Genomic DNA, 23,427 nt, shown 5'->3' with positions numbered 1-23,427 from the left:
CATCCTTGATCCAGTATTTACTATCCATGTTGCTTTCAGCAGTTAATCTTTCTAAGTTCACTGTCTTTAATAAAATGGAAGCATAAATAAGATCAACTTTGCAGACTTGCTGTTTGATTGAATGAACTATGTATACAAAGCACATAGCACAGCACCCACAGTGAGCATTCAATAGCTACTGATTACTATTATTGTTTGATCATTATTAATCTTTTTAAAGTAAAATAACTTATTTCTAATAAGCATAGTTAGAACTCTCCTAGAATCTTAAAATACTAGACCTGAAGAGCCTTGGTTCCTAATAATCACGTATAGTGGCTCCCAATTCAAGATGGTACACCCTCCACTCAAGGGAAGGGGGCATTTTGGAACAGGATGGGCATTTTCCCATCATTAGTGACTGAGAGTGTTGCTGGCATTTAGCACCTGGGAGCAGGAATGCAAAACCTCCTTCAATGTGTGGGACACTTTCATACATGAAGAATTATCTCCTTTAGATGCCAATCATTGCTCTACTAAGACCCACAGAAGAATTTAACCTCTTCATGGGGTGCTCAGGGAGGTGGAATATTTGACCAAAGTCCCAGAGTTATATAGCATAAGAGCTAGAACTAAGTTTCGTATAAAGTGTTAACACTGCAAGAATTTTTGCCATCTTTTGCAATTGTCATCAACAGAGCATATACATCTCTATTCTTAGCAGTGACAATTGTCTCTATAAAGTCAGTAAAATTCCTAAGAAAAGAAAAGCCTTACAGTGTGCTTTCTTACTCTGTCTTCAGGAGATGGAGGAAAAGAGAGTGCTCAAGCAAGAAAGTGGGTAGGGGAGGGGGGCACAGAGGATGAGGGTTTTCTTTCTTTTAATGTTGAATAATAATATATTAGCTTGCTTCACTGATTCCATTATAGTAGAGGCTGGTGTGGTAACTCAGTCCCCGAGAACACAATATTAAAGAGACGAAGGTTTGATTTCAGTCCTCCTATGGGCTCATTAGTTTTACACTGAGCAAGTCCTTGTTCTATAATCATAGCATGTCATGCATGTGTGTGGTGGTGAATGTCTTAAAAGGCAAGAAGCTGCCAGACATCTCCAGCCTCACTATGAAGAAATAGCTCAACTACTTGTCCCACTGAGCATGGTTTAATGTCAGCCAATATTTCATTTATTTTAACATTTATGGAGCACCTACTGCTTGCAGGGCACTGTGCTAGATGCTGGAGTACTAAGATGAATTAGACACAGTCCATGGCCTCAAGAGCTCAGGTCACCAGGGAGGACAAAAATGCAGGCAAATTGTTCCCGTAGAGTTGATATTATGGTAGAGATAAGCTTATTTAGTTATAGGGTAGGCTGAACTAGAAAATTGATTTTAATTAGTTGTTGAAATATTTTAAATGACAGTCACACCAAATGCCTTTCTATCAACATTTCAAAAGAAAGAGAGTTTATTGTTGTCAAAATAGCTGTCTTCTGTCACAAAGTTGCACATTTGTCTGTCTCATTTTCAGATTTAGGATGTATACAGAGTAAAACAGTCTAAGTGTCACCTGCATACTAGCTGGGTGTCCTTTGGAATGTTACTTATGTTCTAACCCTCGGTTTCCTCAACTGGAAAAAACATACGTATCCTTGCCTTACCTACCTCTGAGTTTTGTTGTAGGAATGGAAAGAGATAATATGAATGCTTTTTACATGTTATATGTGATCAAACCACTTCCTCTTTCCAGAGAGACTATACTTCTCAGCCTCACAGTAGCTAAGGAGACAATTTGACTAGTTCTCACCAATAGAATCTTACTAAAAGTGATATGACTTCTAGCCCCAGGCAGTTAAAGTGTGTGTACTTTCTTCACAAATCATTTTTCCTCTGTGCAACAACACTGGAGGCCATGCATTCCAGATGGCCTGAGGTAAAAATTGAAGAAGGCGGTCTAATCTGTATTGGGCTTGGTGTGAGTAAGAAATAAATGCCTATTTTACTGTCACTAGGGTTTTAGTGTGTATGTTACTGTAGCAGGGCTTGTCTCATACTAGCACATTCCAGATGTCAATTATTATTTTGAAATACACTATCATATTTAGATGGTCTCACTAGTTGGCAGTCCTGTGACTATTTACTGCACAGCCTCAGGATTAACACTTCTCAGAGCACTCATTATTCTATCATTAAAATATTCTCCTGGATACTGAGAAAAACCTATATGACCTTCCATCTCTCACTTTGGTTCTCATTTTTCTCCTTTCCTTGAATGCTAACTTCGGCATATGTGCTAAAACCCTTTCTTAATGAATGCATCTGATAGCCTAAAAAGTCAATATTCCAAATAGGTGATAGATTTCAATTTACCAATTTTATTTATATCAAAAACTGTATATTTAAGAGCCTCTTAGCTAGACCACAAAGATATTTATTATAAAAAGTAAAAAACTTCCTTGAATCTGAAGAGACTTGTTGCTTAAAGGGGAAACTGTCAAAGTGGTATCTTTCAGACTAGAAAGACTCTTAACACAGAGCATTTACTGGAGTGTGCATCACAGATGAAAACAGAATACTCATCATAGTAATTCTTTTTCACTTTTTTATAGAAGCCCTTGTTACAGACATCAGAAGTTGAAAAATACACAAATAAATCCTGTGTACAATTAGTACAAGAGGATAGAATCACAATATTCTGGAAGTAACTTACCTGTTCTACATTTTGACTTCTAGTAACATATTCATTACCAACTTTGATTCTAGGATGGATCAAGCCCTTCACCAGCTCAGAGGAGGTAATGCCCATGAGGAAAGCAGCCTTGTCAGCATCTGGTCAGAAGAAAAGAGGGAAAAGAAGAAGAGAAGGAGGGAGGGAGAGAGGGAGAGAGAAAATAGTAAGAGGAAAGAGGGAAGAGGAGAGAAGAAGGAAAACATTGTTAAAATTCAATCTCCACTAGAGCCCAATAGACAGCCCAGAAGATGGAAAGATGGTGTGGTTAGAATGATGTAGCAAGGTAAATTGTAGTTCTGAAATACATGCATGGACCCTAAATGATCCTAAAAGACTCTATTTCTTGTAAATGCAAATCAAAATCACAGTGAAATGCCACTACACACTCACTAGAATGGCTATAATCAAAAAGACAATGAGTGTTAGTGAAGAAGTGGAGAAATTGAAAACTTCATACACTGCTAGAATGTAAAATGGTACAGCCACTGTAGGAAACTGGCTCCCACTCAGAAGTTAAACATAGTTACTGCAGGATCCAACAATTCCACCCCGAGGTATACATCCAAGAGAAATAAAAACATATGTTCACACAAAATAGTTGTACACAAATGTTCCTAGCAGCATTACTCACAATGGTCAAAAAAGGGAAAAAACACAAATGTTCATCAACTGATAAATGGATAAACAAAATGCAGGATATTAATACCACAGAACATTTTTTTAACTACAAAAAGGAATGAAGTATTGATGTATGCTACAACATGATTGAGGGTTCAAAAAATCATAGTAAGTGAAGAATCCTGACACAAAGGCCATATATTATATGATTTTATTTATATGAACTGTCCAGAATAGGTAAATCTAGAGAAACAGAAAGTAGATTTGTAGTTGCCAGGGGCTAGGGGAAAAAGGAATGGGGAGTAACTACCTTTATATACAGGATCTTTTTTGGGGAGTAATGACATGTTAGTCAAACAACCTTCTGAATATGCTCAAACTCACTGAACTGTATATTTTTAAAGAATAATTTTATAATATGAGAATTATAGCTCAATTTTTAAAAAGAATCTATTTCCTGATATTGGCCCTCTTCTGAAAAGAATTGTTCATCTGAAGAGAATGAAAATCTCATTTTCATCATTTGCCTATTTTCCCTTCTACGTATATGTTTGTAGTTCCTTTCAATGGAACCAGAACTTGGACCATATAATTGGGTAATTCAAGACCTATCAACGGAAGCCAGGACACTTGTCCAGTATCTCTCAAACACCTCTCTTCTTCCTGAGTTTCTGCCCCACAGTGCCCTCTGCTGCCTAACAAGAAGACTTACAACCCACACAATTGTTCTTATATAGAATAGCATTTTCATTTTGTAAGGAAAGAAATGAAGAATGAGTGTTATCAGAAGGAAAAGTAAATAAGCATCAGGTGTTAAAAAATGACAATAACACGAAAGAATGCCACAGGCAAAAAGCTATAAACACATTTTAAACTGCATATTTGTTTCAGTTATCAAACAAAAGGAATATTTTGCTCAGTTGAAACCTCTTTGCTGTCTCCCATTTTAAATGAATCCTGAGATATATATCTGATGTAGTCACTTCATAAAGCTAATGTCTTAGAATTGAAGGAAATGCAGTCTTTCCTTACTTCATTAAGAAGTACAAAATTTCCTGAACAATGACCACAAATAGAGAATAAATTAAAAACAAAACACAATTAAATAGCTATATGTCATCTGTATTAACAATATCATCCATTTCCTTTTTGTGGGGCCTTTAAAGTTTTGACAAAGACTAGAAAAGTTTGAAATGTTTGATTTACTTGTTACCTAAAGGAAATAGCAACCCACTCCAGTATTCTTGCCTAGAGAATCCCATGGACAGAGGAGCCTGGTCGGCTATGGTCCATAGGGTCACAAAGAGTCAGACACGACTGAAGTGACTTAGCATGCAAAGTCAATATATATTATACATTGTAGAAATGTATCTACAAGTTCTATATCTGCTCCTTATCAGTGATGATGGCCTAGGAACTCCATTGCTATGAAATCTTTCAAAATGCAAAGACTGTTTGGGAAAATAAGTGGAATAATAAAAAGTAGAGCAGACATGCCGATCCTATACTGAGTTATTCTTGTTAAGAGCACCATGTTTAGAGACAAAAGCCTGATTATTTCAAGCTGAAAAGCCAAGGGGTCAGAATCATAGACTTTTTGAGCCAAAGGAGAATTTAAAGAGCATCTAACCCAAAATGAAAATATTTCAAAGGAAGGGAGAAATGTAATGTGCCTGATGAATCTGAGTGGAGCTGAACGGTAACCAATGATGTGAAAAATGAACAAGTCCACAATATCTGTCCAGGAAAAATAGACAGGACCTCAGTTGTCTATGCTTTGGAAGCATTCAGATGGACAATGCAGGTAATAATAGTCTCAATTTCACACAATCTTTTTCCACTTTTAATGACAGTTCTTTGAGTCCATTTTCATCCATGAACAAAGGAAATGCAAATTCTCTGTAGTATCCCCCCTTAAGCTCTAACAGAAATAGCCTTCAACATTACAGAATTATTCCTCTCCCACTCTAGAGACATTCAAGGATCTGCAGACAGAGGGGTAGTGTGCCTTTGATTTATCCCAAAGGCATACATTAAACATCACATGTTATTCATCTTCTTTTTTTAACAGAAAATAACAGTTGTCATGTTCCCCTCCTCAAAATTACTTCTTTTGCATTAAAAGTTTATAGTGTTACAACCTGATGAAAATAGTTTAAATTGGTGAAAAAACATCCTTCTAACATTCAGGAGATGCCATCATGAAGACAGCACCGCCTGTAAACATATTTTCATCATGTTACCTGATGTGTTCCCAGAAGAGGCTTTATAAAACTCCCACCAAAGGGAATGCAAACTAGTACAGCCACTATGGAGAACAGTGTGGAGATTCCTTAAAAAACTGGGAATAGAACTGCCATATGACCCAGCAATCCCACTGCTGGGCATACACACCTAGGAAACCAGAATTGAAAGAGACGTGTGTACCCAATGTTCATCGCAGCACAGTTTACAATAGCCAGGACATGGAAGCAACCTAGATATCCATCAGCAGATGAATGGATAAGGAAGCTGTGGTACATATACACAATGGAATATTACTCAGCCATTAAAAAAAATACATTTGAATCGGTTCTATTGAGATGGATGAAACTGGAGCCCATTATACAGAGTGAAGTAAGCCAGAAAGAAAAACACCAATACAGTATACTAATGCATATATATGGAATTTGAAAGATGGTAACGATAACCTTATATGCGAGACAGAATAAGAGAACACAGATGCATAGAACAGTCTTATGGACTCTGAGGGAGAAGGTGAGGGTGGGACGTTCTGGGACAATAGCATTGAAACATGTATATTATCATATGTGAAACAGAACACCATTCCAGGTTCGATGCATGAGACAAATGCTCAGGGCTGGGGCAATGGGATGACCCAGAGGGATGGGATGGGGAGGGAGGTGGGAGGGGGGTTCAGGATGGGGAACACATGTAAACCCATGGCTGATTCATGTCAATGTATGGCAAAAACCACTACAATATTGTAAAGTAATTAGCCCCCAACTAAAATAAATAAATTTATTTAAAAAAAAAATCCCACCAAAGTAAACATCATTTTCTAGGACCTGGTGAATAAAACCATGAATTTTAACCAGGTTGTATAATCTTACCTGGGAGAGGTTTAGCTAGAAGGGGTTCTCAAACACTGGTGTAGATCAGGATAGCCTGGAGAGTTCATAAAGGAACAAAGCACTTGCTCACTAGAGGAGGTTAGGGTTTACTTTTAGCATTTCACCAGGTGATTCTGGTACACATGAGGGTATGAGGGTTTGAGAACAATCCTCAACCTTGGCTGCACATTGAGGTCACCTGGCAAGTTGTAACCACAAACCCTGATGCCTGCACCCTTCCTCAGAAACTGATTTCCTTTGGTCTGGGTAAGGCCTGGGCTTCAGGAATTGAAAAGCTCCCCTGGTGATTCTAATGTGCAGCCAAGTCTGAGAACTACTCTCTAGAGAATGGTATCCAGATTTGGTAAGTATAATTAGAAGATGGAGAGAACCATTCTGATGGCACCTGAAAACAGATAAGGAAGTAGAGAAAAACAAAGGGACAATTCTATCCCAGTCCAGTCTGATGTGCAAATAACAAAATATAAAGAAAGAAACAAAATCCAGTTTTGTCAAATCGCAATCTGGCTAATGTGAAAAAGGGTTTTGAAAATGACCTTCAATTCATCTTATATATAAGGTTATAATGTGGTTTCTGAGCTGTTCGCACTTTCTTAATTTATTGAACAATTTCTGAGCACTTGCTATGTGCAAGGCCTGGTACCAGATGCTATGGTAAGAGGATAGATAAACAAGACAATAATCCTTGATATCAAGGAGTTTATAATCCATGACAGTAAATAAAACGGGCAAAAATAGCAAGTCAGTAAAACAACTGTCTGTAAGAGACAAATTATGAGTATCATCAAAGTTTGAAAGAGAGAGAAAGATCTCTTTAGGACTGCATGAACAGAAAAGATTTCAAGAAAGAAACAACATTTGGTCTGAGCCTTGAAGGATGAGGAGGGTTTTGATGGACAAATATGGGAGAACAAGCATTTCTGAGACAGAGAACAACATGACTTAAAGGCCCAGAGGTGGGCAGTGCAGTGATGGTCAAAGATGGCAGATAGGATCGAGAAGTTAGAAAGTGAGATAAACAGAAGAGCAGGTGACTTGTGGCCACAGGAGACATCTGATACCTCTGGAAGGTATTTAAATAATGAGAATATATTAAAAGGGTTTTTAGCAGAGAAATGGCAAATTAGAACAGCAAATTAATCAGCATGGCAAATTAATGGCAAATTAATCAGAAAGATTAATTTTGTTGAAGTGTGCAAAGCAGACCAGAGGGAGGCAGTTACAGAAAGTGAACCTACTGTGGGATGGTGGAGTGCAAGGTGCTGAAAAGTCTAAACTAGTAACAAGAAAGAGCAAAAGACTGAGAAACATGATGAAGATGTTTCTAGCCTGAGAAGCAGAGAGAAGGACAGTACTGTGAATAAGAATAGAAGAGTCAACAGCAAGACATCACTTGAAGAAGATGATACACTGAGTTTTTCCATGCAGAGTTTAGGGTAGCAGGAGAACATGCCCGTAGAAAGTTAGAAATGTGGGGCTTGAACTCAAGAAAGAAGTAAAGCTAAGAATGTCCCCTTTGATTTGGGGCCCGTCCCCTTTTCACTCTCTTCTCCATCTGTCCAACTCCTTCAACTACTTCCTAAAAGATTAACTGGAAGAAAATTACCAAGGCTTAATATATTAAGAGCCCTTAGAAATCAATAAGAAAAAAATCTGTGCCTCAATTTTAAAAATGCCCTAATGATGGAAACAAAAATTTAAAAAGAAACAATATGAATAGGTGATAACCTATACAAATGTTAACTTTATTAATACATAAAATAAAATAAAACCTGGCTAATTGACAAGAGGAAAACAACTGCTAATATTGATGAGTATAGTGAGAAAGTCACCCAACTAGAAAAAAAAAAACACAAAGGATATGTCCTATGACATTAACTGACTGTCCCTGAGTAGGTAGGATTCATTTAACAAATAATTAATTACTACTGTGGTAAGTGCTACTATAATACAGAGCCAGACATTGTATTAATGCCTGGAAATACAGCAGTGCACACCAAATTAGACCCCTGCTCTTATGGAGCTCCCATCTGATGGACACAGAACAGCCAATAAAAAGCAGCTATTATGAATGACACAAACAAAAATATTCAGAGTAAGGAGATAGAGAATGATAAGAAAGAGGTGGGGGTTGTCAGGGAAGAGATTTCTGATAAGGTGACAGCCAAGATGGCACCTTAACAAAGTGAGGGAGTGAGCCATGAGGATACCTAGGAAGAGTTCCAGATAGAAGGAGGAGTTGGTGAAAAAGTACTGCAACAGGATTGCTAGAAAACTCCCAGAAGAGCCAAGAGATCAGCGCACTGAGTGAGAGGAGTGAGAGACTGGAGAAAGGGTAGGTGAGGGCTCTGCCTCTGATTCCACTGAGGTAGGTGGATCCACACCAAGCAGTTCTGTGACACCAGATGGATGTCCTACAGTTCAACACAATTCTGACACCAACTACCTGAGACAGCATCAGATTCCACAGGTTGAGTTCAGTCCTATTAATACAAGACTGCTTCCTCCACTTCAAATGCCAAATGAAAGTCCAGGTTGTTGCTTAGGCTACTGGCCAACAAGCTATAGTTTGGAGGTCCCAACGACACCTTACTTGGGTTCAGTTAATTTGCTAGATTTAATTTTCAAGGGATCAGATCTGATAGAGTGCCTGAAGAACTATGGACAGAGGTTCGTGGCATTGTATAGGTGGCAGGGATCAAGACCATCCCCAAGAAAAAGAAATGCAAAAAGGCAAAATGATTGTGTGAGGAGGCCTTATAATTAGCTATGAAAAGAAGAGAAGTGAAAGGCAAAGGAGGAAAGGAAAGATATACCCATTTGAATGCAGAGTTCCAAAGAATAGCAAGGAGAGATAAGAAAGCCTTCCTCAGTGATCAGTGCAAAGAAATAGAGGAAAACAATAGAATGGGAAAGACTAGAGATCTCTTCAAGAAAATTAGAGATACCGGGGAACATTTCATGCAAAAATGGGCACAATAAGGGACAAAAATGGTATGGACCTAACAGAAGCAGAAGATATTAAGAAGAGGTGGCAAGAATACACAGAAGAACTGTACAAAAAAGATCTTCACGACCCAGATAATCACGATGGTGTGATCACTCACCTAGAGCCAGACATCCTGGAATGTGAAGTCAAGTGGGCCTTAGGAAACATCACTACGAACAAAACTAGTGGAGCTGATGGCATTCCAGTTGAGCTATTTCAAATCCTAAAAGATGATGCTGTGAAAGTGTTGCACTCAATATGCCAGCAAATTTGGAAAACTCAGCAGTGGCCACAGGACTGGAAAAGGTCAGTTTTCATTCCAATTTCCAAAAAAGGCAATGCCAAAGAATATTCAAACTACTGCATAATTGCACTCATCTCACACACTAGTAATGCTCAAAATTCTCCAAGCCAGGCTTCAACTGTACATGAACTGTGAAATTCCAGATGTTCAAGCTGGTTTTAGAAAAGGCACAGGAACCAGAGATCAAATTGCAAACATCCATTGGATCATCGAAAAAGCAAGAGAGTTCCAGAAAAACATCTACTTCTGCTTTATTGACTACGCCAAAGCCTTTGACTGTGTGGATCAGAACAAACTGTGGAAAATTCTTAAAGATATGGGAATACAAGACCACTTGACCTGCCTCCTGAGAAATCTGTATGCAGGTCAAGAAGCCACAGTTAGAACTGGACATGGAACAACAGACTGATTCCAAACAGGGAAAGGAGTATGTCAAGGCTGTATATTGTCACTCTGCTTATTTAACTTATATGCAGAGTACATCATGAGAAATGCTGGATTGGATGAAGCACAAGCTGGAATCAAGACTGCCGGGAGAAATATCAATAACCACAGATATGCAAATGACACCACCCTTCTGGCAGAAAGCAGAAGAACTAAAGAGCCCCTTGATGAAAGTGAAAGAGGAAGGTGAAAAAGTTGGCTTAAAACTCCAACATTCAGAAAATTAAGATCATGGCATCTGATTCCATCACCTCATGGCAAATAGATGGGGAAACAGTGACAGACTTTATTTTGGGGGGTTCCAAAATCACTGCAGATGGTGACTGCCGCCATGAAATTAAAAGACACTTGCTCCTTGGAAGAAAAGTTACGACCAACCTAGACAGCATATTAAAAAGTAGAGATATTACTTTGCCAACAAAGGTCCATCCAGTCAAGGCTATGGTTTTTCCAGTACTCATGTATGGATGTGAGAGTTGGACTATAAAGAAAGCTGAGTGCCAAAGAACTGATGCTTTTGAACTGTGGTGTTGGAGAAGACTCTTGAGAGTTCCTTGGACAGCAAGGAGATCCAACCAGTCCATCCAAAAGGAAATCAGCCCTGAATATTCGTTGGAAGGACTGACGCTGAAGCTGAAACTCCAATACTTTGTCCATCTGATGTGAAGAACTGACTCATTTGAAAAGAGAACTGACTCATTTCCTGATGCTGGGAAAGATAGAAGGCAGGAGGAGAAGGGGGTGACAGAGGATGAGATGGTTGATGGCATCACTGACTCAGTGGACATGAGTTTGAGTAAACTGGAAGTTGGTGATGGACAGGGAGGCCTGGCATGCTGCAGTCCATGGGGTCGCAACGAGTTGGACATGACTGAACTGAACTGAACTGAATTTTCTAGAGGCTCACAGAACTCAGAAAAACACTTTATGTACTAAATCAATGATTTATTATAAAAGAATATAATTCAAGAATAGCCAAATAGGAGAGATGCCTAGAGAAAGTTGGAAAGGGTGCAGAGCTTCCACACCCTCTCCAAGGATGCCAATCTCCCCAAATTTCCACAAGTTCAGCAACCCAAAAGCTCTCTGAACACTGTCCTTTTAAGATTTCATGGAGGCTTCATTACATGGGCATTGACCACTGGTGATTGAACTTCATCTCTAGCCCCTCTCCTCTGTCCTGACAGAGATGGGACTGTAAGTTCCAACTCTCTTATCACATGGTTAGTTCTTGTGGTGACCAGATCTCATCTATAGGCACAGTCCAAAAGTCACCTTGTTAACATAAAATGCACCTTTATCGATCTCATAACTCAGAAAATTCCAAATTAAGAGCTCTGTGCCATAAACTAGGACAAAGACCAAAGATAAATTTTGTATTATCAGTCACAGTAGGGAGATGGGATTAGAGAGAGATTTGGAGAGATATCAGAGAAGACAAGGAGGCTATACTGAGGATTAGGAGCTTATTTTGAGTAAGATGGGAGCCATTTGTGAGAGGAGGGGATATGGGATGGCTTATCCTATGAAAGGATCATTGCTGGCTACTCTGTGCACAGTAATGGGATGAGGGTGGAGGCAGGGAGATCAGGAAGGAGGCTATCTGGATTGTCTGGTAAGAAATGGAGGCTTAGGCTAGGTGGTGGCAGTGAACGTGATAGTTGTGGATGGTTGTGAGTTTTACGTACGTTTAAAGGTAGAGACAATAAAAAAAGCGAGGAGTTCAGGATGACTCTAAGCTACCCATGATTTGAGTCAGGGAAACTGGGAGAGTCCAGTTGACATTTAGTAAGAAGACTGAGAAATGAAGAGTTGGTAGCAGGGGCAGGAAGAGGTAGAGAATTCGGTTCTATACAAGTTGAGTTTGAGATAATCAGCTAAAAAAATGAGCAGCAAAAAGTGTCAAGAGTCGAGACCAGCAATTCTGGAGCAGTTAGAAATAAGGAAGATGAGGACACACCAGCAAAGAAGCTGAGAAAGAACCACCAGGGAGATTGGATGAGATGCCTCCCTTCATTTGCTTATCTGTATCTTCTGCTTAATAATTATATCCTGCTTTTGTAATAAAAATAATTTTTAAAACTTTGTTTCAAAGCATGGAAAAAGCAAAAAAACAACAATGATGACAAAAAATAACAAAAAAAGGCAACAAGAGACCATGAAAGTATATATTAATATGTTGGTACAATGTATATATTGTACTAACAATTGACACAACTGAGTGACTGAACAAGAACAGCAACAGAGTACATTCTCTCACTGTATTCTCATCTGAGCTCCAGTGTCCTCTTCTCTAAGGGGACTTTTTGACCACCCTATCAACAAAAATCTTCAATTCCTATTATTCTTTATTCTTTTATTATGCTTTTTCATTCTGATTTCAGGCATGCATTTGTCCATTTATGTATCGTCTATCTCCCACACTAGACAGTCAAGACAGAGATGATATCTTGTTCACAGGTATATCTCTAGCATCAGGAATAGTCCCTGAACAGTTCAGTTCAGTTCAGTCGCTCAGTCATGTCCGACTCTTTGCGACCCCATGAATTGCAGCACGCCAGGCCTCTCTGTCCATCACCAGCTCCCAGAGTCTACCCAAACCCATGTCCATCGAGTCAGTGATGCCATCCAACCATCTCATCCTATGCCGTCCCCTTCTCCTTTTGCCCCCAGTCCTACCCAGCATTAGGGTCTTTTCCAATGAGTCAACTCTTCGCATGAGGTGGCTCAAAAACTATTTGTGAAACAATAGAAAAACAAACAACCCAATTCAAAAACAGGCAAAGGAGTTGAATAGATAGTTCTCCAAAGAAGATATACAAATGTCTAGTATGTCCATGAAAGATACTCAACATCACTAATCATTAGGGAAATGAAAATAAAAGCACAACTGAGATACCACCGTGTACCCATTCAGATGGCTCTTATCAAAAAAACAGAAAACAACAAGTGTTGGTGAGGATGTAGAAAAATTGGAACCCTTGTGCATCACTGGTGGGCATGTGAAATGGCACTGCCCCATAGAGAAATGGTGTGGTGGCTCCTCAAAGGATTAAACATAGAATTATCATTTAATCCAGCAATTCTACTTCTGGGTATAGACAAAAAAGAATAAATGCACAGGCTCAAACAGATATGTGAACACTAATGTTAACAGCAGCATTACTCAGTAGTGAAAAGTAGAAGCAACTCACATGTCTGCAAATTAACAGGTAAACAAAAAGTATAATATGCATGTGATGGAATATTATTTAGCCTTTAAAAAGGAATGAAATTCTGACACTTACTGCAACATGTCCTGAAAACATCATGCTAAGTGAAATAGACCAGACACAAGAGGACAAACATTGTGTGATTCCATTTATATAAGGTATGCATGATAGTCAAATTCATAGAGGCAGAAAGTAAAATAATGTTTTCTAGGGGTTAGAGGAAGGGAGTAATAGGGAGTTAGTGCTTTATACAGAGTTTCAGCTTGGGATGACAAAAAAGTTCTGGAGATTAATAGCAATGGTGGTTGCACAACAATGTGAAAGAACTTAATGCCACTGATATGAACACTTAAAAATGGGTAAGATTTTATGTTGTGTATATTTTACCACAATTGAAAATACAAAATTTTAAAAAATATTTGTTGAAAGATTTGAGTGAATATTCTTTTTTCTTTTTGTTTCAGATGCCAGGAATTTTATTTAATGAAGTCATGATGACTATTATTCCTTCTTTTCATAATTGTGATTTTCTACCTTAATGATCATTCTAGACAGATCACTCATTATAGATCTTTTTGGTAAGTAGGCATGACTATAAATTTTTATAATGTGAATAAAAAGCAAAGGGAAAAGAAGTCATTTTGTTTTCAACTTAGTGAACACTCCATCTTTGGAATTCTAAAAATCTTTGTTCACACCTTCATTATGTCGCTTCATACATCTCATAGTGATTTGCTCCTTTTTCTGTTTTTCTCCAGAGTCTATATGCTGAAGGCACACTGTATCTTAGTCAATCCTATTATCACCAAAGTTTAGCAAATTTACTGGCATCATCAATAATTAATTAAGGAATGTGTCTTATTCTGAGATACAAGGACTCTACAAAGAAATGATGATTGAAAGACATAATATTAGGGGGGGCATCAATTGAGGGAGATCACTAATTAATTTCAACATTTCCTAAAAACCAAGAGGTGAGGTTAACTGCAAGGAAAGGGAGTAGGCCTAGGGTCAGGGATTTGAAGCGCCTATATGCTTTCTTTTTAAAAGTAATCCTTACTTTCTGTGCCATCTGCTTCCACTTGCTCTTCTCTGGGTTTCTGCTTAAATTTCATGTTTCCAAAGTGCAGGATGGCTCCAGTGAGTTTATAAGATCCATACTTCTCATCAGGAAGAAAGCCCAAGATGTCCATGGCTTGCTGTAAAAAAGAGAAGCAGATGGCCAAGTATTCATTTGCCTAATGGCTGCAGTAAGCACCTCACCTCCGCTGTGTGTCACACCTCCCTCCACTTGTGGGCCATGGGCTGCCTGCAGGAGGGAAGGAGATGGATCACCACAGCCCTGAAGTGTGACAGTTCTGTTCAAACCAACGCAAATTGGTTTGAAAGCGCCCTGTTGGCACTTGGTCACCTGTAGCCTGCTCATCCTTTTAAAAGAGAATTAGGAAGGCATATGACTTGACTTGTTTAACTCAGTAGTTTCAGAACTCTCCTCAGATGCCTTCTCCTCTCCTGTTCCTCTCTTCTCCCTTCCAATAATCTATCATTAACTGGCTATATGAGCTCAATTATTTTGCCTTTCATGGTTATGGGATAAAGTAGCACCATATCTGATGGGTTGCTTATTTCTGGGATCCCATATGTTCTCCCATATTTATTCCAGATTCATTTTAAAGACTGGCAAAAGGAAGTATTTAAGAAAAGAAGAACTGTGTCACCAAAGAACAGCATCCTAAGAAGTCACTGCACATGGTAAGAAGTGTGTTCTCACACACTCCAGGAGGGTGGAAATTGGTAATCCTTCTAGTAGTTAATTTAGAATATGTATCAAGAGACTATAAAAATTTCATAATCCTATCTTTTATAAATCTAGCATAAGATGAATCTGACATATAGTAATGTACTCACCTACAAAGATATTCACCATAGTAGAAAAAAAAACCCTCAACTTTGAGTCTAACAATAGGAGAATGATTAAATACACTATAGAACAAATGTCTGATAAAATATTAATTATCCATTAAATGTTTATGAAGAGTTTGTAATAACACTGAAAATGCTAAACATTAATCAAAAAGCAAATGATATATCAAATAGCATATGTAGAATGATTATGATCTTTGATTTAAAAAAACACCAAAACAACTACATAACAGCAATCCCAAAGAGAAAAAAAATAAAAGACTGAAAACAGTGGTTATCATTGCATTGAAGCATCTTCCAACTTTTCTATATGTATCAAAGTTACTATACTGACAAAATAAATAAATATAAAACTCTGGGCAGAAGCAGTCCTATAGGGGCTCCTTCCACTCTCCACCCCTAGGGGAAGGAAGGTCATTTTTCCAGGACCCTTCAGAAGAGAGGAGATCTAAGATGCTTTCTTCCATGTCTCATTGTCATTACCAGACTTTGCTCTGATAACTAACAAGCCTTACATCCGTGGCCAGCAGTTCTTCAGCATCATTCAAGCTCTCCACAGCAACTGTTCCATGAGAGCAAAAGTGAAAGTCACAGGGATTTTCAGACACCAGGCACACATCTGCAGTGGAAAAACCATCAGTTAAACAGCTTACAGAAATCCACAAGGCTTCAGAAAATAATTGACCAATATTCACAGTTTATTCTTACGGCTTACAGCATACTTGTAAACAAGCCAAAATAAAATCCATAATCTACACCCAAACCTTTGCAATCAATTTCTGCCCTCTATTAACTTGTCAGTCATGTGCTAATGCCTCCCAAGAGAAGACCAGACAGGCCAAATCGGAAAGTAGATTCAATTGCAGCCACTTGAATTTGTGTGAAAAAAAAAAAAAAAAACAGATAATGCATGTTGGCAAAACTTTGAAAACAGGAATTTGGCCTAGATATGTGGTTGAGGGCCAGAGAACAACAACAACAAAAAAATGGTTTATAAAATTATAACAGGTCTGAGCTTCAAAAGCTAGGCAGCAGGCAGACACTGGGGTCAACACCCAGGGAACATTAGCAGTATAAACCTGTCACATCATGTCCTCCCTATTAGGAGGCTGAGTCTGTCTTTCAAGGGATCTATAAATCATCTAGTGTGTTCACTGCTGCACCTCTGATATGTCTAAGACTCCTGACATGATTCACCTAGTCAGGAAACATAATGCAGGCTGAAGCCAAGGCAGGCCATCAGCAGCATGTCTGCAGTCAACTTGGCCAAATCACGTTAACCTCTTAAAGCCTGACACTCGTTCCCAGTGAAGTTTTAAAGAGCCCATTTGAGTTTTCTGTTTAGCACTCAATGAAGTGAAGTTCTATTATCCTGAACCTAGAAACAAAGAAACTGGACTATGTGAATGTTCCAAATGCTCTATTTGGAAACAATCCAAACATTCATCAATAATTATTCCTCAGCAAACAAAAGAATGCACTATGAACATGTGCTACAGCATGGAAGCATCTCAAAATAATTTGTTGAGTGAAATAAGCCAGACAAAAGAGTATCTACTGCAAGATTCCATCTTATAAAATTCTAGAAACATTAACTAATTTGTCATGACAAAGCACATTAGTGGTTGCCTAGGGACTGGGTTGGGAGAGGGGGGCTTGAAGGAGTAAGAAGGGGCAGGAGGGAGGGATTTCAAGAGATCGGAAAACTTTTGAATGGATATATGCATTATCTCAATTGTGATGATGGTTTCACCTCATAGATACACACGTCAATGCTTACACTTAGGTCAATAATACTTCGATAAAGCTATTTGATAAAAGTAATTGGGCTAACCCAGAAGAAATCAGGCTGACTCCAAGTATAATATATATTTTAAATAGAAATATAATTCATAATAATTTTTTAAAGTATTTATTTCAATGGAGATTTAAATGTCCCTTAAATGTTAATACTTCTCAGGAATCTCCTTATATTATTCCTTATGCCTCACTTTATATCAATATCTATTAGAGATCCAATAATATGCCAGGAATTATTGTAAGTTTTATGGATATATCAGTGAAAAAAAAAATCTCATTCCTGCCCTCATAAAGCTTATATTCCAACAGAAGACAGAATTAAAAATAAATGAGTAAAAATATGACATGTAAAACAGTAGTAAGTGCTAAGGAGAAAAATAAAAGGGAAAGGGAATAAAAAGTCTTGGATGTGCAGAGTTTCCATTTTTAACCCGGTGGTCAGAGAAGGCTTCCATAAGGTGACACTTGCCTAAAGAGAGTTACAGGAGAGAGTCATGAGTAAGGATGGGAAGAAATTTCTAGAAAGAAAAAAAGCAAATGAAAAGGCCTTGAGGTGGGGTGCTTGCCTGGAATTTTGAGTGGCTAAGGTTGGTAAAAGAAAGAGTAGGCCATAAGGTCCAAGAAGCATCCAGAGGCCAGATTATAGTGCCTCACAGGCCACGGTGAGGATTTCAGCATTTCTGCTCTGTGTGAGATAGGAAGCCACAAGAGGTTTTTGAGCAGAAGAGTGACATCATCTGATTTTTTTTTTTTTTAATTTACTGTGGCTGTGGTTAAAGACAGAGGGAGAGGGTGGAATCAAGGATAACAAGAAAGAGTTAATTCAGAAGGGAGGAAATGGTACTTGACTTGGGGGTAACAGCAGACGTCGTAAGAAGTAGCCAGAGCTTGGATTTTGAATGGAGTAGAGTCAACAGGATTTGCTGATGAAACAAATGAGAATAATGGAGAAAATTCTGATCAAGGGTAACTCCAAGGGTTTGTGTCCAGGCAAGCAGAAGGATGGAGATGCCTTCAGATGAGCTACTAAACACGGTGGTGGGAACAGGTCTGGTTGGGTGCAGTTTAGGAACTAGGTTGTAGGCATGTAAAGTTTGAGACGCCTATTAAACATCCAAGTGGAGACATAAAAAAGTTTGTTATCTGTGAGTCTGGAATACTAAAGAAAATTCTCGACTTAGGATCAAACTTTGCAAGTCATCAGATAGAAGTGATCTTTAAAGCTGTCAGTCTAGATGATCTATCACCACAAGACAGAGCCAAGGACTGAGCCCCAGGGCCCTCTAAACTCATGTGCTGGATGAAAGAGAGAAAGCTGCTAAGTAATGCCCAGAGGTTTAGGAGAGAAATAAAAGGGGGTAGTATATTGGAGGCCAAGGGGGAAGATTTTCAGGAAGAGGAAGTCATCAAGGGTATTAAATACTGTCCTAACTGTATGCTATCAAGACTCTCTCTGTATTTTATGCAAGATTCATTCATGACTTTACTGATGACCCTCAAATCTATATTTTCTGAGCTCCAGACCCAGACCTCCAACTTCCTGTTAGACATTTCAAGGTGAATGGCCACAAGTAGCTCAAACCCAGCATTACCACAATTGAATCAATGATGTTTACTGTGTCTGCCCTGAAGCTATTTTTCTTCTGTGGCTTCTTATGCAAGTGAATGTCACCAACACACTCAGGCCAGACACCTGGGTGCCACAATGCCTTGTCCCTTCACCCAGCTCAAATGCAGACATCATCTCCATGTCTTTCAAATCAAAGAATTTATTTAACCTATTTTCTCTACTGTAGGCATATGCTATGGGAGGAGGAAAGGATACAAAACTGAAATAGTCCTTTCCCTCAAGGAGGCTAGAGGAATCATATACCTAAACCGTACAGAAAATGCTGTACTTTAGGGTGGAGGCATGTTTTAGTTGGCTGACATTAAAAACAAAATCTACTTTCCAAGATTGCTTTGCCAAGATTACCTTTTAGATCATTCCAGATCCACCTTTTACAGAATTTTTATTTTACTCATGTTTATTGTATCATTTTTTATCATTTCATCCTAATCATGATGATCAAATGTGCTATATCTGACATTGTTTTCTCCATGTTAATTATAAGGAAAATAAAAGGCTAGAATGGCATACTAATTGCCCAGAGTCAAATTAATGATAAACTGAATTTAGAACATAGTCTCTAGTGCTTCTGCTTCTGCTAGATTATGCCACCCACTGCTCCAACTTGTGTGAGTAACTATGACAGGACTGCATTTCCTCCTTTGTCATAGACAGGAGGAGGGTCTTTCTTCTGTCCAAGCTCAACACTGGACAAGCACAGAGGGAGATGGAGCAGAGAGCAAGAACACTGTGTGCCTGAGGACTGGAGAACCAGGTGGAGGAAAGAGCCAAGATTCAGGAGGGGGCTGGTAATAAGCCAGAATGTTGGGCCCAAGTGCTATGTGTGAATTCTCCCTCAATCTCCCCTCTTCCAGAAGCATCATTTCTATAAGTCATTTAGCACATCCAATGGACTTTTCTTCTATCTCTTTACAACCAGATATATGGCTGCTGCACTGGCGTAACCATTCCCTGGGGCAGCTGCCCTCGGCAGGAGGTGGCCGCTCTAGAGAAGCAAGAGTGTTTGAGGAACCCTGAAAGGCCTTTAGCTCAAACATCTTCCCCACTGGGCCTTATCAAAACTTCTTTTCAAGGAGCAGTAAATTTTAATTGGGCTGAGGATTGAGGTTTTCTCAGAAAAGTATCATGTAAACAGGGATTCCTTTATTTAATTAATTTCATTTCTACCACTAGAAATGGCCTTGAGAGAATTAAAAAAAATATGCATTTCCTGAGACACTATTGAGTCAGAGAGACTGTCTAGGCCAGAAAGGGCCCATATAGAAGATTGTTGACCAGGCTGTGGGCATGTGGAGGATAGGGGTGGGAGTGGGGTGAGGTGGGGAGCAAAGAGAGAATGGATGAGAGGATGCTAACTGTAAAAGTTAATTGCTTTACAATTTCAAAAAGTATAGGTGTCAACAGTTCATTTCTAGAACCCACTGTCCAGTTGGAGATGCCTAGAACCCATTAAGAGTGTTTTATCATTCAAGGCATTGTTTCACATGTCATCCTAACATTACATTTTACTTTTAGCATGGCTGAATGTTCTCCAAGATTGTGTTTACTATGAAAAACAGTGAAACTGACAGTGGGCCAAAAGAAGTTTATCATCTTAGGAATAGAGTTCTGTGGCTAGTGCCTCTATGTCACATCACCCGTCATTACCTGTTCCTCAGTGCTGCTATGTACAGCTGAAAAGGTCCTGCACTGCCCAGCTCCAGAGAGAGCTGTTCACATAGCTTATGATTTGAATAGCATTCTCTGGAGTTGAGAAGCATTCAGATACCTTGCACCCCCTAATAACCAGTGGGGAGAAAGGGAGTGAAGATATGAGACTAGTTCAAGAGAGATCTAACTGGTAAAGAGGGTAAACTGAATAAGCTCCAAAACAGGCCCAGATGCTGACCATTCCCTTCTCCAGAGGCACTCCAGGTCCCGGTAGACAGATCACGGGCAGCTCTTGGCTGCCACCACTGTGTAGTACTGTCACACTCTTTATGGAGTTCTCAGGGCATTAGGCAAAGTGTCAAGGATTCCAAGAGGCAAAGATTTGTTTCCTGACCTCTCCTTGTGGAGTTTACACACCAGTTGAATAGCAAGAGTGGGCACAATAAATAAATATAAAGAAAAAAAATCAAAGAAGAGAAAAAGGAAGATAAGTGGCAGACCAAGCTATATAGATGGCATTAAGAACTAAAGGATTTCTGGACTTCTCTAGTGGTCCGGTGGTTAAGACTTCCCCTTCCAATGTAGGGGGTGCGGATTAGATCCCTGATCGGGAAGCTAAAAACCTACCTGCCTGGAGACCAAAAACCAAAACATAAAACAGAAGCAGACTGTAGCAAATTCAATCAAGTCTTTGAAACTGGTTCACATTAAAAAAAAAAAAAAAACAAGAATTTTAAGGAGCCATGTCCAAGGGAACTGGGGGAGTGAGTTTTAGCTGTGCCTGGAACAAGAATCAGCATTAACTGAAAAAGAAGAAGAGAAGGAATCTTCCAGGCCAAGTAGAGGCTAAAATGGGGCTGGCTCTTTGGATGACACATCACTCCATTTCCTTGGCTCCTTCTGTGGGAGGAGCCACTGCTCCCACAGAGCCCCCACCCTCTGCTGTCATTTTCCACACCTGATTTGCTTGTCATACACAAATGCTCCTATTTTAGGAAATTTGGACACAATCCTCACATTGCTAATCTCTACCCTTGTGTCACTCCTCAGGACACTCAGAAGCTCTTCTTTGGCAGCGAAAAATACCAACAGTTTAACATTTTTAAATATTCCAGAGAATGATCATTGGTGTCATAAACAAGTGAACCAACGATACTCAACCTGAACCACCAGATGTCAGCCTTTATACACTAATCAATCTCAACAGTCCACAGACTCAACAAAGTACATGAGCTCATGAGTTCATGATAGGAATTTTCCATAGCAGCCCAGGGTCTTCAGACAGTTCTATTAGTAAACAGAGATGCTCTAAAAAATCTTGCAGTCACTGCTGTACCCACACTGGACCCTACATGTTAGCTGCTCTGCACCTCATAGAAATGAGTGTCACCTGGCAGGGCTACTCAAAGGAAAACTAAAAAAAAGTCTGTTTCAGGTTGAGGTGGAGGGAAGATAGTAAGGAGAACAGTTGCTGCTTTCATACCACCAACTGCACCCATGGCAAAATATAACTGTCCAGTTTGTTGAGCTTTCTCTATTTGCTGAGGGCACTTAGGAGTTAGAGACCAGGTAGTTAAAACCCTGCTGGATGCATACCATACTTCATCTAAGCAGGACAGTCTGAGGGGATTGTTCCCCATCAATTTGTTCACCTGGATCTCTAATCATCACACAGTCACTGCTGTGGGAGCACTGTTGTCCTCAATGGCAGATGCAATACCTTTGAAACCCAATCAGCTTGTCATTCTTCCTTTCCAATGACTTTCCATAGCACTGGAGACATAAACTCTCTGCCATGCCATGCGAGGTGCTGCTTGGTCTGGCCCTACCTATCTGCCCCTACATTACCCACTCCACTCCTCCACTCTGCCCCCAACAATGGCCGTTATGCTATTCCAAGAATAAACCAAATGCATTCCTGCCTCAGGGCCTTTGCACTCACTGTTTCTTCCCTCAGGAAGTTTCTTCCTGGAAGTCTTTGCCTACTTGTTCCCTCATTCAAGTGTCTGGAAAAGCATAGCTTTCTTCCCCACCCCCTACCCCCTCCCTCTGGCTTCGCTGCACAGCTTGCCAGATCTTAGTTCCCTGACTAGGAACCAAATCCAGGCCACAGCAGTGAGAGTGTCAAGTCCTAACCATTGGACTGCCAGGGAATTCCCAGAACGTTGCCTTCTTACAGAGATCTTACCTGACTCTTCTATCTAAAATATAACCACATGTGGAGATTCCAGGCTTTCATTGCCATGTGGCCCAGTTTCAGTCCCTGGTCAGAGAACAGCAAGCTGCATGGTGTGGCCCCACAAGAAACAAAATTAAATAAAATATAACCTTTCATTGCCCTACCAATTCCTAATTCACTCCATCCCCTCACCCACTTTATTTTTCTCTATAGACCTACCATTGTCTGAAATTATATATTTTTTGTTTACTTATTTGTTATTGTCTTCCATACTAGAATGTAAGCTCATGAGGGCCAGGACCTGTGGACCCTGTTTACCTCCCTATCGCCTATCCTTTAAGAAGCAGTGTATACATAGTGACCCCACAATAAATATTTGTTGAATGAATACATGAAATTCATTCTCTTACCCTATAAGTTACTTTTCTATTTCCATTCATGGCACTTCTTTTATCCTAGTCAAATTACTGAATTTGGGAGTATTTTTGACTCATTATTCTCATTTCTATGTTCAATCATTGCCAAGACTTTTCTACTCTCTCATGAGCCCACCCCTTTTTCCCTCTATTCCCATAGACAGTGCCTTAGATCAGTGGTTTCCAACCTTTTCAGCACCAGTGACCAACATCATGGAAGACATTTTTTCTACAGACTAGGTTGGGGGGTTGGTTTCAGTATGATTCAAGTACATTACATTTATTGTGCATTTTATTTTTAATCTAATGCTGCTGCTGATCTGACAGGAGATACGAGTCTGAGGCCTGGAGGTTGAGGACCCCTACCTTAGACTATTGTCTCATCATCTTATCCTAGGACTGTTGCAATCACTTCCCTC

At 39.4% G+C, this 23,427-nt stretch overlaps 1 protein-coding gene across 1 annotated transcript in view; it reads right to left on the bottom strand.

The window, feature by feature from the left end:
• The window catches only part of MYH15 (myosin heavy chain 15), a 176,419-nt gene that overhangs the window by 103,357 nt on the left and 49,635 nt on the right, over positions 1–23,427 (bottom strand). Inside the window, exons 12-14 of the mRNA XM_081572251.1 lie at positions 15,849–15,952; positions 14,471–14,609; positions 2,689–2,807 (exon numbers count right to left, since the gene is read on the bottom strand). Coding sequence (XP_081428377.1) covers positions 2,689–2,807; positions 14,471–14,609; positions 15,849–15,952 — 362 coding nt within the window. The remainder of the gene's footprint in view (positions 1–2,688; positions 2,808–14,470; positions 14,610–15,848; positions 15,953–23,427) is intronic.

Source organism: Giraffa tippelskirchi, chromosome 2, assembly GCF_054371585.1.
Source record: "Giraffa tippelskirchi isolate mGirTip1 chromosome 2, T2T-mGirTip1v1.2.pri, whole genome shotgun sequence".
Lineage (NCBI taxonomy): Eukaryota > Metazoa > Chordata > Mammalia > Artiodactyla > Giraffidae > Giraffa > Giraffa tippelskirchi.
Note: the sequence above shows the minus strand (reverse complement) of the source record. Positions and strands in the feature narration are given on the sequence as shown.